The 12,423-nt window shown below is 44.5% G+C and overlaps 2 protein-coding genes across 2 annotated transcripts; one reads left to right on the top strand and one right to left on the bottom strand.

Moving 5' to 3' along the window:
* The first annotated feature begins 783 nt into the window (after window positions 1-783).
* Window positions 784-2,945, top strand: LOC113140091 (V-set and immunoglobulin domain-containing protein 8-like). The gene is made up of 3 exons (XM_033325705.1): window positions 784-1,166; window positions 1,686-2,042; window positions 2,262-2,945. Exons 1-3 carry the CDS (start codon window positions 1,106-1,108, stop codon window positions 2,417-2,419), a joined length of 576 nt encoding a protein of 191 aa, XP_033181596.1. The 5' UTR covers window positions 784-1,105; the 3' UTR covers window positions 2,420-2,945.
* A 2,151-nt stretch (window positions 2,946-5,096) lies between these two features.
* LOC113140599 (low affinity immunoglobulin gamma Fc region receptor II-like) lies at window positions 5,097-11,121 on the bottom strand. Its single transcript, XM_026324506.2, has 9 exons — window positions 10,943-11,121; window positions 10,260-10,295; window positions 9,896-10,156; window positions 9,574-9,816; window positions 9,304-9,498; window positions 8,871-9,120; window positions 6,860-6,915; window positions 5,427-5,762; window positions 5,097-5,228 (listed from the first exon to the last, which is right to left on the bottom strand). The coding sequence occupies exons 1-6, from the start codon at window positions 10,971-10,973 to the stop codon at window positions 9,107-9,109; spliced, it is 780 nt and encodes a 259-aa protein (XP_026180291.1). The 5' UTR covers window positions 10,974-11,121; the 3' UTR covers window positions 5,097-5,228; window positions 5,427-5,762; window positions 6,860-6,915; window positions 8,871-9,106.
* Window positions 11,122-12,423: the final 1,302 nt, after the last annotated feature.

The following is a 12,423-nucleotide window of genomic DNA, read 5'->3' on the forward strand; positions in this document are numbered from 1 at the left end:
CTAAAGGGGCTCAGCCCGACCTCGTGGCCTGTCTGGTCTCTCAATGGTCTGAGGTCCGTGCCGTGCTATCTGTGGTCCTGGTGGTTTGTGGCCTCTATATAAATGCATGTTATTGTATTCAAACTCACAATGTGATGTCACACTAAGCAGGATTTCACTGACAGTCTGGTAACTGTGAATGTGAATTAGAATTAGACGCGTTTATAAGGACGGGCACTGGCAGGAAGTTCGTTATGACCCTGAGCCAGCACACATGGGGAAGACGACGCCAGCGTAACGCTCTACGTCAGAACTTTGACAAATGTGTTTCCATCTTCCATTAGTCGCATAAACCAAAAACACTTCAAGCCAGATGGAAACATTTTTGTGAATTAAGTTTTTTTCTTTAAATTTGGTGTTTCCATCATTTTTGATGTGAAACTTCAAAATGTGCATAAAAACAAGGTGATGGAAACCAGACTAGTGTTTGTGGGACCAACAGAGACCTAAACTAGATGGTGTCTGGAGACCAGACTATAAGGCAGACACAACTATATAACCACGGTTAATGCTATGAATATTACGTGATTCTGAATATTGGACTGATATAAACATCAGGAGGTTTGTTGCCATTGGAACCAGCTCAGACCACAGAACAGCTCCCCTAGAGTCGGTCCCTGTAATGGTCCGTGAAAATTATGAACAGACCTTTAAGTTACACCTTTTAGAAAAACATTCGGGGAGAGATAAATTAATTTTTACCACTAAATTATTAAAAGAAAAGAAAAAAACAAGGAACGAACCGGAAGTGACGTCTACATGCGCCAGCAGCCGTGTTACGTCATAATCTGCGACAGAGAAAAAGTAGTGGGTACAGGTCCGAAACTTAGATATTTGAGTCCAGTCTATATAGTACAGCAGTCTATATAGTACAGCAGTCTATATAGTGGACTATATAGTGACTGAGGGGTCCGGGACTAGGGTGGACATTCAGACACAGCCCGTGTTACCGAAGGCTGACGGACGAGGCGTGTCCGGTTGGTCTCTCCTGTCGATGTTATTAATCATATGAGCCACAGTTTGAGAAATATCACCGATAAACAACTTTCAGACGACAGAAGAGAAAATGGGGGTTAAAGAAACTGCGTCCCTGCTGAGTCTTTGTCTCCTGGTCTGTGTCTCTGAGGGTGAGTCCAGTTTATCCTCAGGCCTTTGTGCTGTTGGAAAACACTACCCTTTGGTTATGTTCGGGATGAAAACATCCGCTAAAATAAAGTGCTGTGAAAATATTTCAGATAAATCCCTTTTATATTGAAATATGTTCTATATTATTTATATCTACAGTAAAGTTGTGGCCACATTCACAGTGAAAAATGACCCTTGGTGGATGAAAACATCCCCAACAGCACTTGAGGATCACATGGATGTGGTCTGGGCCAGTCTTGGCTGATGAGGGGGCCGACCTCCAACTGTAGCCAGGCCCACTGCCATAGAAAACTGATGGGTCTAACAGTCAGATAGGTTCCTGTGTGAGGAACAGCTGGGCACAGTGTTGGAACGTTCCACGCTGATCTGAATCCTTCCTGTCCAACCACAGTCCCACTTTGGAGGAACACACATCAGGAATAACTTCATCATCTTTGCTCAGGCTGTAAACACATTTCTTTGGATTTAGGCTGCTCTCTGTCTGTTCCTCTGTTCTTCAGGTCAGAGAACCATCACAGCTGAACCTGGACAGAACGTCACTCTGCCAGGTCGAGCTCCCAGCAGCACAAAGATCTTAGCTCTACAGTGGACCAGACCTGATCTGGATCCAGACTATGTGTTTTTTTACCGGGATGGAAGATTTGATCGGATAAACCAGCATCCATCTTTTAAGGAGCGGGTGGAGCTGAAGGACTCACAGATGAAGGATGGAGACGTGTCTGTGACTCTGAAGGATGTGACGTTTACTGACACTGGGACATACGAGTGTCGTGTCGCCCAGAGTCAAACAAAGCGCAGGAAGAGAGGTGTTGTAGAGTCTGAGCCAATCAGCATCGTCCACCTGAGAGTCTCAGGAGGTGAGTGTGTGTTTGTCTGAGCAGCAGAGCTGAAGCTGCTTCCTGGTTGTTGATGTGAGACCAGATGTTTGTGTTTTCTCCAGATGTTGTTGATGAGACTTTGTAGAAAACAGCTGGATGAGTGATGTGGTCAAAGTGCAGGAGATAATGTCTGACAGGAGTTTGTTCTGTTCTTCAGTCATCACCTACCTGACACCTCACACCTGTTCTCTCCTGCAGGTCATGGACATGTTGGACTGGCTGTGGGTCTGACAGTTGTTGGTATTTTGCTTCTTGTTGCTGCTGTTGTTGGGTTTATGTTCTATAGAAAACGATGCAGACCCACAGACCAGAATCCAGACCCACGTCCTGAACGTAGACCAATGAACCCAAAGTGAACTGGGTCAGACCAGTTGGGTTCTGGTCCTGCTGCTGTCAGGGACCAGTCCAACACAGTCAGCCCAGAGACTTGACTTCAGTCTGCAGACACATCAACATGGTGTGTTGATCAGGTGGTTTATCCAAGAAGACTGGCAGCAGCACAGTGTGTGTGTGTTTTCATGTTGTTTGTGTTTGTCGTCTAAGTCCCATGTTCCTGTATCAGACTCACTAACTGTCTCAGCAGCTGGTTTCAGCTTCATTATGTTACTCTGGCTTTAATATACTGACGTTTCCACGGCATGAAGGTCCAGCCTGATCATTGTTGGGGCATGGACAGGACCTCCTGCACTGACCTGGACTTCAGGAAGGTTCTGAGGTTCTGATCCATGTCCTGGCTCATCACGGTATACAATGGATTCACAGTAGGAGAATTCACGACATGTTTATGACACTAAAATCCATTTCTGCTAATAGTTCTGTCTAAATATGAGACTATGTCTGTAAAGCTTTTCTTTAATAAAGCCTGACTGGACTCAGCTCTGACTCTGTGTCTCTGTCTGATTCAGCTTTTCCTCATGGAGCCCAGAACAACAGGTGAACACATGTGATGAGTGTTTTCATTGAACTGTTACGTTTTTGGTCAAAGTTCAACCAAATAATAATAATAATAGTAATACATTTTATTTCATGGCGCCTTTCAAAGTCTCAAGGTCACCTTACAGAGAGAAAAGAGTATCTAAGAAGTGGGTGATGTACAGTAAAAGTAAATTGAAACACAGAAACCCAGATGACAGAACAACAAATGTCAAACAATATTAAAACAATATTAAACAATATGAAATAGGCGGAGGGTGCTGAAGGATCTAGCGCCCATGGTGGCCAGGCGCACTGTAGGGGTGCAGAGGAGAGTGGAACTGGAGGAGCGGAGAGTACGAGGCGGAGAATAGATATGAAGTAGATCAGTGATGTATGGTGGGGCAATAAAGTGGAGGGCTTTGTAGGTGAGAAGGAGGATTTTATAGTTTATACGGAAGGACACAGGGAGCCAGTGAAGTTGTTTAACGACAGGGGTGATATGATGTGAGGATGGAGCTCTGGTGATGATTCGGGCAGCAGAGTTCTGGACAAGTTGAAGTTTATGAAGTGATTTGAGAGGTAGACCAGTGAGGAGTGAGTTACAGTAATCCAAACGAGAGGTGACAAAGGCATTAACGAGTATGGCCGTGCTATCGGTGGTGAGTGAAGAACGGATGCGGTTTATGTTTATGTTAAGATGGGAGTAGGCCGACCGGGTAGTGGTATTGATATGCTGAGTGAAGGAGAGGGTACCGTCTAGGATGACACCCAGGCTTTTAACTTGGGGGGAGGGGAGGACAGTGTTGTTGTCAATTTGAATGGAGAAGGTGCTGGTTTTAGAAAGGATGGATCTGGTGCACACGAGGAGAATTTCAGTTTTATTGGGGTTGAGTTTCAAAAAGTTATGGGTGAACCAGGATTTGATATTATGTAAGCAGGTAAGGAGGGAGGGAGGGGGGAGGGTAGAAGATGGAGCAGCAGAGAGGTAGAGCTGGGTGTCGTCTGCATAACAGTGGAAAGTGATGTTATGTTGCCTAAAGATATGTCCGAGAGGAAGGAGATAAATAATGAAGAGGAGGGGCCCCAGGACAGAGCCCTGGGGCACGCCACAACTGACAGTAGAGGGCTGGGAGTGGAAGTTCTGGAGATGGACGGACTGGGTGCGGTCAGAGAGGTAGGAGGTGAACCATGAGAGGACCGAGCCGGCTATGCCGATGGAAGCAAGGCGATGGAGGAGAATATTGTGCGAGATGGTGTCAAAAGCTGCAGTTAGGTCAAGGAGGATGAGGATGGAGACAAGGCCAGAGTCTGCGGCTAATAGGAGGTCATTGGTGATTTTGACCAGGGCAGTTTCAGTGCTGTGAAGTTGGCGGAAACCAGATTGAAAGTGTTCGTATAGGCTATTGGCGGAAAGGTGGGTATGGACCTGGTGCTGAACAACTTTTTCGAGAATTTTGGAAAGGAACGGGAGATTGGAGAACTAAACCAAAATGGATGAACATCCAGGCTCCGATCAGTTAAATAACTAACACAGTAATAGGAGAGGTGCATCGTGGGAAGTCCCCTCTAGTGGTCTGGATTTGGGACAGAGTGAGGATCTCCAAGAGGATCTTTGATAACGGTCCTGATCAGTGATTTCTGATCAGACTCTTTGGTTCATCTTTGTCTAAACTCTGTTGTGCAGCATGAAAACTTCAGGCTGTCACTTTGTTCCTGCAAAGACAAACTAAAGTCTGACCTCATGGGTCCAGAGAAGCTTTTAATTCTGCACACAGATGTTTGTGAGCAGCTGCAGCAGAATAAAACCAGCATCTCCTCACAAACTGTGCAGAAGAACAAACATTATTCCTCATATCAGTCTCTGTGAGCTCCTCATTTCAGGACTAAACCATTCAGCCAGCCCTTCAAATTAAAAGCCTCCAGAGTGACATCATGTCCCTCCATCACAGGGAGGACAGGACTCTGCAGGATCACTGCTCCACCTCAACACAGAGACAAACTACAGCATTTCATCCATTTCCACACAGCTTCATCAATACTAACTCCACAGGCTCATCTTACCACTGACAGTTATGTTGATGCTCTGACTGGTTGCTCCCTCTCTGGACTCACACCAGTAAACTCCACTGTCCCACAGCAGGACACCAGTGATGTTCCTGGAAGAACAAGCTGATGTTCCCCAGTCAGGTCCACACTGAGTCCTCTGTCGTCTGGTTCGTTCAGCTGAAGGTGAACTGGCTGTAATCTGGTCTGTGAGAAGTAGAAACACTGAGTCATTGAGATGTTGATGTGAGGAACGTTGCATATCCACACCTGTCTCTGCTTTGTTTATTTGACATATTTCACATAAACTAATTTCTTATCACAGAAAAAAAACCCTGATGTGGATTTTTTATCATCCTAAAACCCAAACTCAGACAGAAGCAGAGACAGGAGGCGTTCACTGACCTTGGTCTGTCGTGCAGATCGGCACCGACACCACAACTGCAGAGAAGTGAGAGTCAGGTTTTAGTGGAACAGAACAACTTTCTAGCAGAGAGAAAGTCCAGGCTGTGGGTGGAGTCAGCACTAAATCCTCTCAGCATGTTCAGCTGCTTCTCTCTCCTCTCTTGAAGAGAAGTGAGCTGGACTCATCATCCAGCCCTTGGTCCGAGCTGTTATCACGTACACTTCCCATATTTTTGTGTTGGTTGTTTCTTCAACTAAAAACCCAAACCCATGCAGTCCACCTGAGAGGATGTGAAGAAAGAGCAGTTTCTAATCTCCAGGCCTGAGGGGAAGCAGCTGAAGGGGAAGTTTGAGACCACAAGCTGTTATTTTCCGTTAGGAGCTTCACTGCCAAAAACCCAAAGACACACAAAGTCCTCATGAACCAAACAGACACACAAAGTCCACATGAACCTAACAGACACACAAAGTCCTCATGAACCCAACAGACACACAAAGTCCACATGAACCTAACAGACACACAAAGTCCTCATGAACCCAAAGACACACAAAGTCCTCATGAACCAAACAGACACACAAAGTCCTCATGAACCCAACAGACACACAAAGTCCTCATGAACCAAACAGACACATAAAGTCCTCGTGGACCAAACAGACACACAAAGTCCTCATCAAGCTGACACCAGGAGTCTGAAGGAGTCTGTGTCTGTGGGAGCAAGATAAAAGCCTCAAGTCTCATCACTGGTGTTTATGTGCAGACACACAGGTGGAACCAAATTGTCCCAGGGGAAGAAACGCTGCAGGACGCTCAGGTCAAAGGTCACAGGTTACTCTGGTTCAATAGCGCCCCCTGCTGGAATAGGTTTACTGAGGTAAAAGTACATGAATGTAAAAATGAACTTAAAGAAAAACTCCACAGAAGTAAAAGTACTTATTGTGTCTAAAGGAAAAGTATTTATTGAACAATAAAATGAAAGTACTTATTGAGCAGTAAAGTAATAGTACTCATTGAGCAGTAAAGTAAAAGTATTTATTGAACAATAAAATAAAAGTACTTATTGAACAATAAAATAAATGTACTCATTGACTAGTAAAGTAAAACTACTTATTGAGCAGTAAAGTATAAGTACTCATTGAGCCGTAAAGTAAAAGTACTCATTGAGCAGTAAAGTAAAAGTTCTCACTGAGCAGTAAAGTAAAAGTACTCATTGAGCAGTAAAGTAAAAGTACTCATTGAGCAGTAAAGTAAAAGTACTTATTGAACAGTAAAGTAAAAGTACTCATTGAGCAGTAAAGTAAAAGTACTTATTGAACAATAAAATAAAAGTACTTATTGAACAATAAAATAAAAGTACTCATTGAGCAGTAAAGTAAAAGTACTCATTAGGCAGTAAAGTAAAAGTACTCATTGAGCAGTAAAGTGTAGTAAGTACCTGCTTCTCTCTGACTTCATTCATCCTGAACCACCAACATCATTTCACTGCTGCAGCTGCAAAGGAAAGAAAATCAAAACACAAATTCAGATGAATTTTTCCTCCAATCTGATGTTGAAGCTGCAAAACTGTAAATTTTGAAACATACCAACCGTTGCATTTTCTTAATCTTAGAATGAGCCTTTTAAATCTACATGAGGAGCGGGTCTCCTTTCATGGAGGCAGCCATGTTGCAGCTTCATGTTTCTACAGTAGCCCAGAAGGGACAAACCAAACGCTGGCTCTAGATTTTAATTTGGGGACTCTGGACCTGCTGCTTCACACTCCAGCTCAGCTGGTGGCAGTAAGGAGCTGCTGAAACAGTTCTACTCTGCCATCATCGAGTCCGTTCTGTGTCTGATTTAGCTCAGCTACAAAAGTAGGAACCAAGATTACACTGAACGTTTCGGACTGCCGAGAGGATTATTGGAGCTCCCCTGCCACCCTTCAAGAACTGTAAACAACCAGAGTAAGGAAAAGGGCTCAGAAAATCACTATGGATGCTTCACATCCAAGTCGCCCCCTTTTCGAACTTTTGCCATCTGGCCAGCACTACAGAGTCCCATATACCAGGACAGCCAGGCACAAGAACAGTTTCTTCCCCCAGACAATCCACCTTATGAACAGTTAAATGTTCCCCCCATTATTCAATAGAAATGTACAATGACCTAATTTAACCTTATTTGTTACCACCTCCATCCTAGTACATCCCTGCATCTCTTTCTATTCTATTCCATTTTATCACTTATAGCACAACTGTACATACTGTTTATTTTTTGTCTATTTATATTTACATATGTGTATTTTATTATTAGTCTCATTTTTATTTTTATTGCCTGAGCACTGTTGTTGTTGTCTCAGTGAACTGGAAGCTTATGACACCAAAACAAATTCCCTGTACACACAAACATTTTTGGCAATAAAACTGATTCTGATGTTTCCAGAGTGACTCTGCTTTCTGCTGGACAGGTACTTTGACCTTTAACCTTTAACTTCAAAAACAATCTGAGTGTGATTTAAATAGTGAATATAGAAACATAGGGAGGAGCTCATGGTGAACACAGTGAGGTCGGGAAGATAAGGATCCATAAAGATCCAGACTGGGTCTACTTGTTATTCATCCCCATGAAATCCAACCATCAGTTTCTGGGTCCATGTTCAAAATGAACTTCCTGCTCAGTGTCATGTTCACCATGTCAGAGAGGATCCAGCAGGTGGTGCTGTTGTCTGACTGCTCACATGATGTGTTCAGCTCCACGATCAATAACCGATCAGAACACTGTGATCACACAGTTTGACAGAGACCTGGATTCTGTGTCCCTGTTCAGACGGGTCATGGTTTACTTCTCAGATGATGCTCTGGTTTCTTTCAGGAACAAATACTGCAGTACTACCCTACTATTGTCAGTACTACTAATGTTGGCACAGTACACTGAGAATACTGCAGTACTACCCTACTACTGTCAGTACCACTCATGTTGGCACAGTACAGTACACTGAGAATACTGCAGTAGTAGTAGCAGCAGTAGTACCACTATAGAGGAACATGAAGTTATTTCTCAGGTACAGATATAAAGAGATGCAGTACTACTTCATAAATGGCAGCAGGGTTTAAGTATTTGTTTGTTCTTCACACCTCTGCTGAAACACAGTGAGACCAACCAGAGGTGGAGGGAACTGAACAGAAACAGGAAAGTGGACGACCACAGAGCTGCTCACTGGAGCCAACGTGCTGCAACACTGTCACACCATTTTACACAGAATCATCACCTACAGCAGAACATGCAGTGAGAGGAGGCTGCTGCTTCAGCTTTGACATGCAGGGTCTGAACTGTGACCCTGTTAGTTGTGTTCAAGGTCAGTCTGAGGAGCTGAAAACACAGCGCTGACCAGATCAGGCCTCTCAGGACCAAACTCCTCCAATAAAGGAAGAACCAACAGGCCTATCAGAACCAGAACAAAGGTCACTGACCTGAACACTTTCAATACACCAGCTACATTTTATTAATATTTTTATTGTCTCTTTCAGCTGCTGCTGCTGCTGCACCTCCATCATCTCCTTCAACAACAGGCCTGAGGACGAGACAGACGTTCCCAATCAAATGTCCTGTATGGATGGACAGCTGAGGTCCAAAACACACTGAGGCTCAAACAGGTTCTGACCAGAGAGCCAATCAGAGCTGATGCTCTGTGGTGATGTCATCATGGTCATCCTCCAATCCCTGCTCAGCATGGGTGGGCGTGGTCATCACCATGGAGACAGACAGGTGATTTCCCGCAGTCAGAGCAGGTGAGAAAGAAAATGGAGAATTTATCAACATTGGACACAAGAAGAGTCAGAGACAACTGGTATTGATTGATTGATTGATTGATTGATTGATTGATTGATTGATTCAGAGTGTTACCTGTGGGTCTGTGTCGATACAGAGACACCAAGAGGACAGTGGAGATGACGTAGGGACAGAACACCACCAGGTAACGGACCACTGTGAACACCTGCTGGAGAGGGGCGGAGTCTGAGGGTGGGACTGCAGAGGAGGCTGTAGTTGGTTCTGGGGGTGGGACTGCAATGGTGGGCGGGGCTGTGGTTGTAGGTGTTCCTGCAGACAGAAGCCCACCTGGTCAGGTGAACATGTGGCTGAAATCAGAGTGTCAATCAAATTGAAGCTGCTGACCTGTGACAGAGATCCAGCCGGGTGGAGACTCTCCATGGCCCCTGATGTTACACCTGTAGACGCCTTCATCGGCCTTGGAAACATGGAGGATGGTCACGTGACCCGTAGGCCGATCGATGATGAGGGAGCCGTGTTTATAGAAATCAGCCGGGAGGTCGGAGGATGTCTGGGTTCTACAGATCAGGGTGATGTTTTCTCCCTCCATCACAGGGAGGACAGGACTCTGCAGGATCACTGCTCCACCTCAACACAGAGACAAACTACAGCATTTCATCCATTTCCACACAGCTTCATCAATACTAACTCCACAGGCTCATCTTACCACTGACAGTGATATTGATGCTCTGACTGGTTGCTCCCTCTCTGGACTCACACCAGTAAACTCCACTGTCTGATGGGAAGGAAAGGCTGATGTTACAGGAAGACCCAGCTGATGTTCCCCAGTCATCACACTGAGTCCTGGTTTCTCTGGTTGTGTTCCTTCTCAGGGTCCATCCAGCAGAGCTGTCGTCCTCCTCACAGCTCAGAGACAAAGAGTCTCCTTCAAAAAACTGGGAGCTGCTGGGACTCAGAGTCAGACGAGCTGTCAGGGTGAGAATCAAACACTGATCATCCTTTTTATTGTTGTCAAACTGAAATAGAGGAGAAACCTGTGAGGATCAGACAGAAGGGAACAGCTCACTGACCTTGGTCTGTTGTGCAGCTCAGCACTGACAGCACAGCTGCAGAGAAATGAGAGTCAGGTCAGTGGGAGTCAGTTCTGCACAAACACAAAAACACAAACATGATCCAGCAGGAAGAAGCAGGATGAACATGAGGCACCAGGTTCCTATAGAACACATTGGAACTAGGTTTTACTGCTGGTTTATAAATCCCTCAGTGATCTGGATCAGACCTCAGACCCAGCAGGACTCCACAGAGCCCGGGTCAAAACCAAAGTCAGATGGAAGCAGCTTTATGATGCTGCTGAATCAAAGTGACCAACGTTCAAAACCTGTTTTCCTGCCGTCGACTCATCAGTTTCTGTCTGATCCAACTGAACAGTAGAAAAGTCCAGACCTGCTAAATGTTGCTGGTCTGAAGGTGACCAGGTCTCCACGTTTGGGACAACGTCATGACATGAACTGAACTCACAGAAAAACCGCTTTCACCATCTTCCTAAAGTCTGAACGTCCTTCTCAACAACACAGACGAGTTTATTCCAAACTGACCCAGAAACATCAAGACTGACCTGAATATTTCAGACATTTAACAGAGACGACACTGTGACGCCTTGAGTTTGTTAGAATGACAATAATTATCAGTAGCAGCAGCAGCAGCAGCCGAGCTGTGAGCAGCAGAAGGTAAAACAGACAAAGTCTGGACTTACAGAGCAGAAAGTGCAGAGACGTCTCCTTCATTGTCCTGTTCCCTGATCACTGATCAGCTTTTTACATTTGTCTCAGTGACACCAGGGGAACCCGCCCACTTCCTGTGTGTCTCAGGCCTTTTCTCTTCTCCGGGTACAAACACCATGTTTCCTCACATGTCTCTAACATCCACCTCTAAGGTCCACCCTGATTACAGGTCCATCTTAAAAACAGGTCCACCTTATATAAAGGTTGACCTTAAACACAGGTCCACCTTAAACCCAGGTCCACCTTAAACGCAGCCATATAAAGACGTGCACATATAACCAGGGGTGAAGGGCTGTTTCCACAGGGTCCCAGCAGCTGCAGGACTTTATACCATGAACAGTGGATCACACAGAGGAAATGAGGAGAGATGCCAAACAAACAGACGTTGTAGTGAATGAGCCTGAAACTGTCGATATAATTCTTGTTTTAACATCATCTGAGTCTTCAAATGTTCAGTCCAAATGATCCAATCAGATGTGAACTACTTTGTCCAGCTGGTTTCTCAAAGTCCCTTTGCCCAGACGGTTTCAGCTGATGGTCAAGTTTGCTCTGATGTAAACAACATATTGTTCAGTTGTTGTAAATAACAAACACTGTGCTGAGGACAGAAGTCAGCTGGATCTGGATTAATGAGTCCAGCAGAGGGAGCTGTTTGCTTAGAGACTGGTCTGTAGTCTATTATATTAAGAACCCCTGTGTCGGACCCAGTCGGTTTATTAGGAACCTTAGAGTGGTTGGAGATACGTCATTATAGAAAATGAATGAGTTTAGTTCTAAACAGTGTTAATTTCGTTGACGAAGTATTTTCGTTATAATTTTCATCAACGACAAGTTTTCACTAACAAAAACGAGACGTTAACTAAATAAAAATTAAGTGATGATGAAATCTAAATAAAAATATATTGACATTTTCGTTGACTAATAAAAACAAGACGAAAATGTGAGTGAGGGACGTTTTTAGAAAAGATCCAATCAGAATTAATTTTCTTAGACGCACATTTGAAAAGTAACTGATCCACCTGGTGACGAGGGATGTGCGAGTACACGACATCACCATCATCACCATCACCATCATCATCATCATCATCATCACCATCACCATCATCATCATCATCATCATCATCACCATCATCATCATCATCATCATCACCATCACCATCACCATCATCATCATCATCATCATCATCATCACCATCACCATCACCATCATCATCACCATCACCATCATCATCACCATCACCATCATCATCATCATCATCACCATCACCATCATCATCACCATCACCATCATCATCATCATCACCATCATCATCATCATCACCATCACCATCACCATCATCATCATCACCATCACCATCATCATCATCATCATCATCATCATCACCATCACCATCATCATCATCATCATCACCATCACCATCATCATCATCATCATCATCACCATCACCATCAT

Source organism: Mastacembelus armatus, chromosome 18, assembly GCF_900324485.2.
Source record: "Mastacembelus armatus chromosome 18, fMasArm1.2, whole genome shotgun sequence".
NCBI classification, from domain to species: Eukaryota; Metazoa; Chordata; class Actinopteri; order Synbranchiformes; family Mastacembelidae; genus Mastacembelus; species Mastacembelus armatus.

Excerpts from the sequence above, each read along its gene's own strand:
- LOC113140091 (XM_033325705.1), top strand. The coding sequence starts at position 1,106 with ATGGGGGTTAAAGAAACTGCGTCCCTGCTGAGTCTTTGTCTCCTGGTC. Across the intron at positions 1,167-1,685 it reads CCTGGTCTGTGTCTCTGAGG|GTCAGAGAACCATCACAGCT; the intron begins GTGAGTCCAGTT and ends TCTGTTCTTCAG. Across the intron at positions 2,043-2,261 it reads CCACCTGAGAGTCTCAGGAG|GTCATGGACATGTTGGACTG; the intron begins GTGAGTGTGTGT and ends TCTCTCCTGCAG.
- LOC113140599 (XM_026324506.2), bottom strand. The coding sequence starts at position 10,973 with ATGAAGGAGACGTCTCTGCACTTTCTGCTCT. Across the intron at positions 10,296-10,942 it reads GTCTCTGCACTTTCTGCTCT|CTGTGCTGTCAGTGCTGAGC; the intron begins GTAAGTCCAGAC and ends ATTTCTCTGCAG. Across the intron at positions 9,499-9,573 it reads CGGCTGGATCTCTGTCACAG|GAACACCTACAACCACAGCC; the intron begins GTCAGCAGCTTC and ends TTCTGTCTGCAG.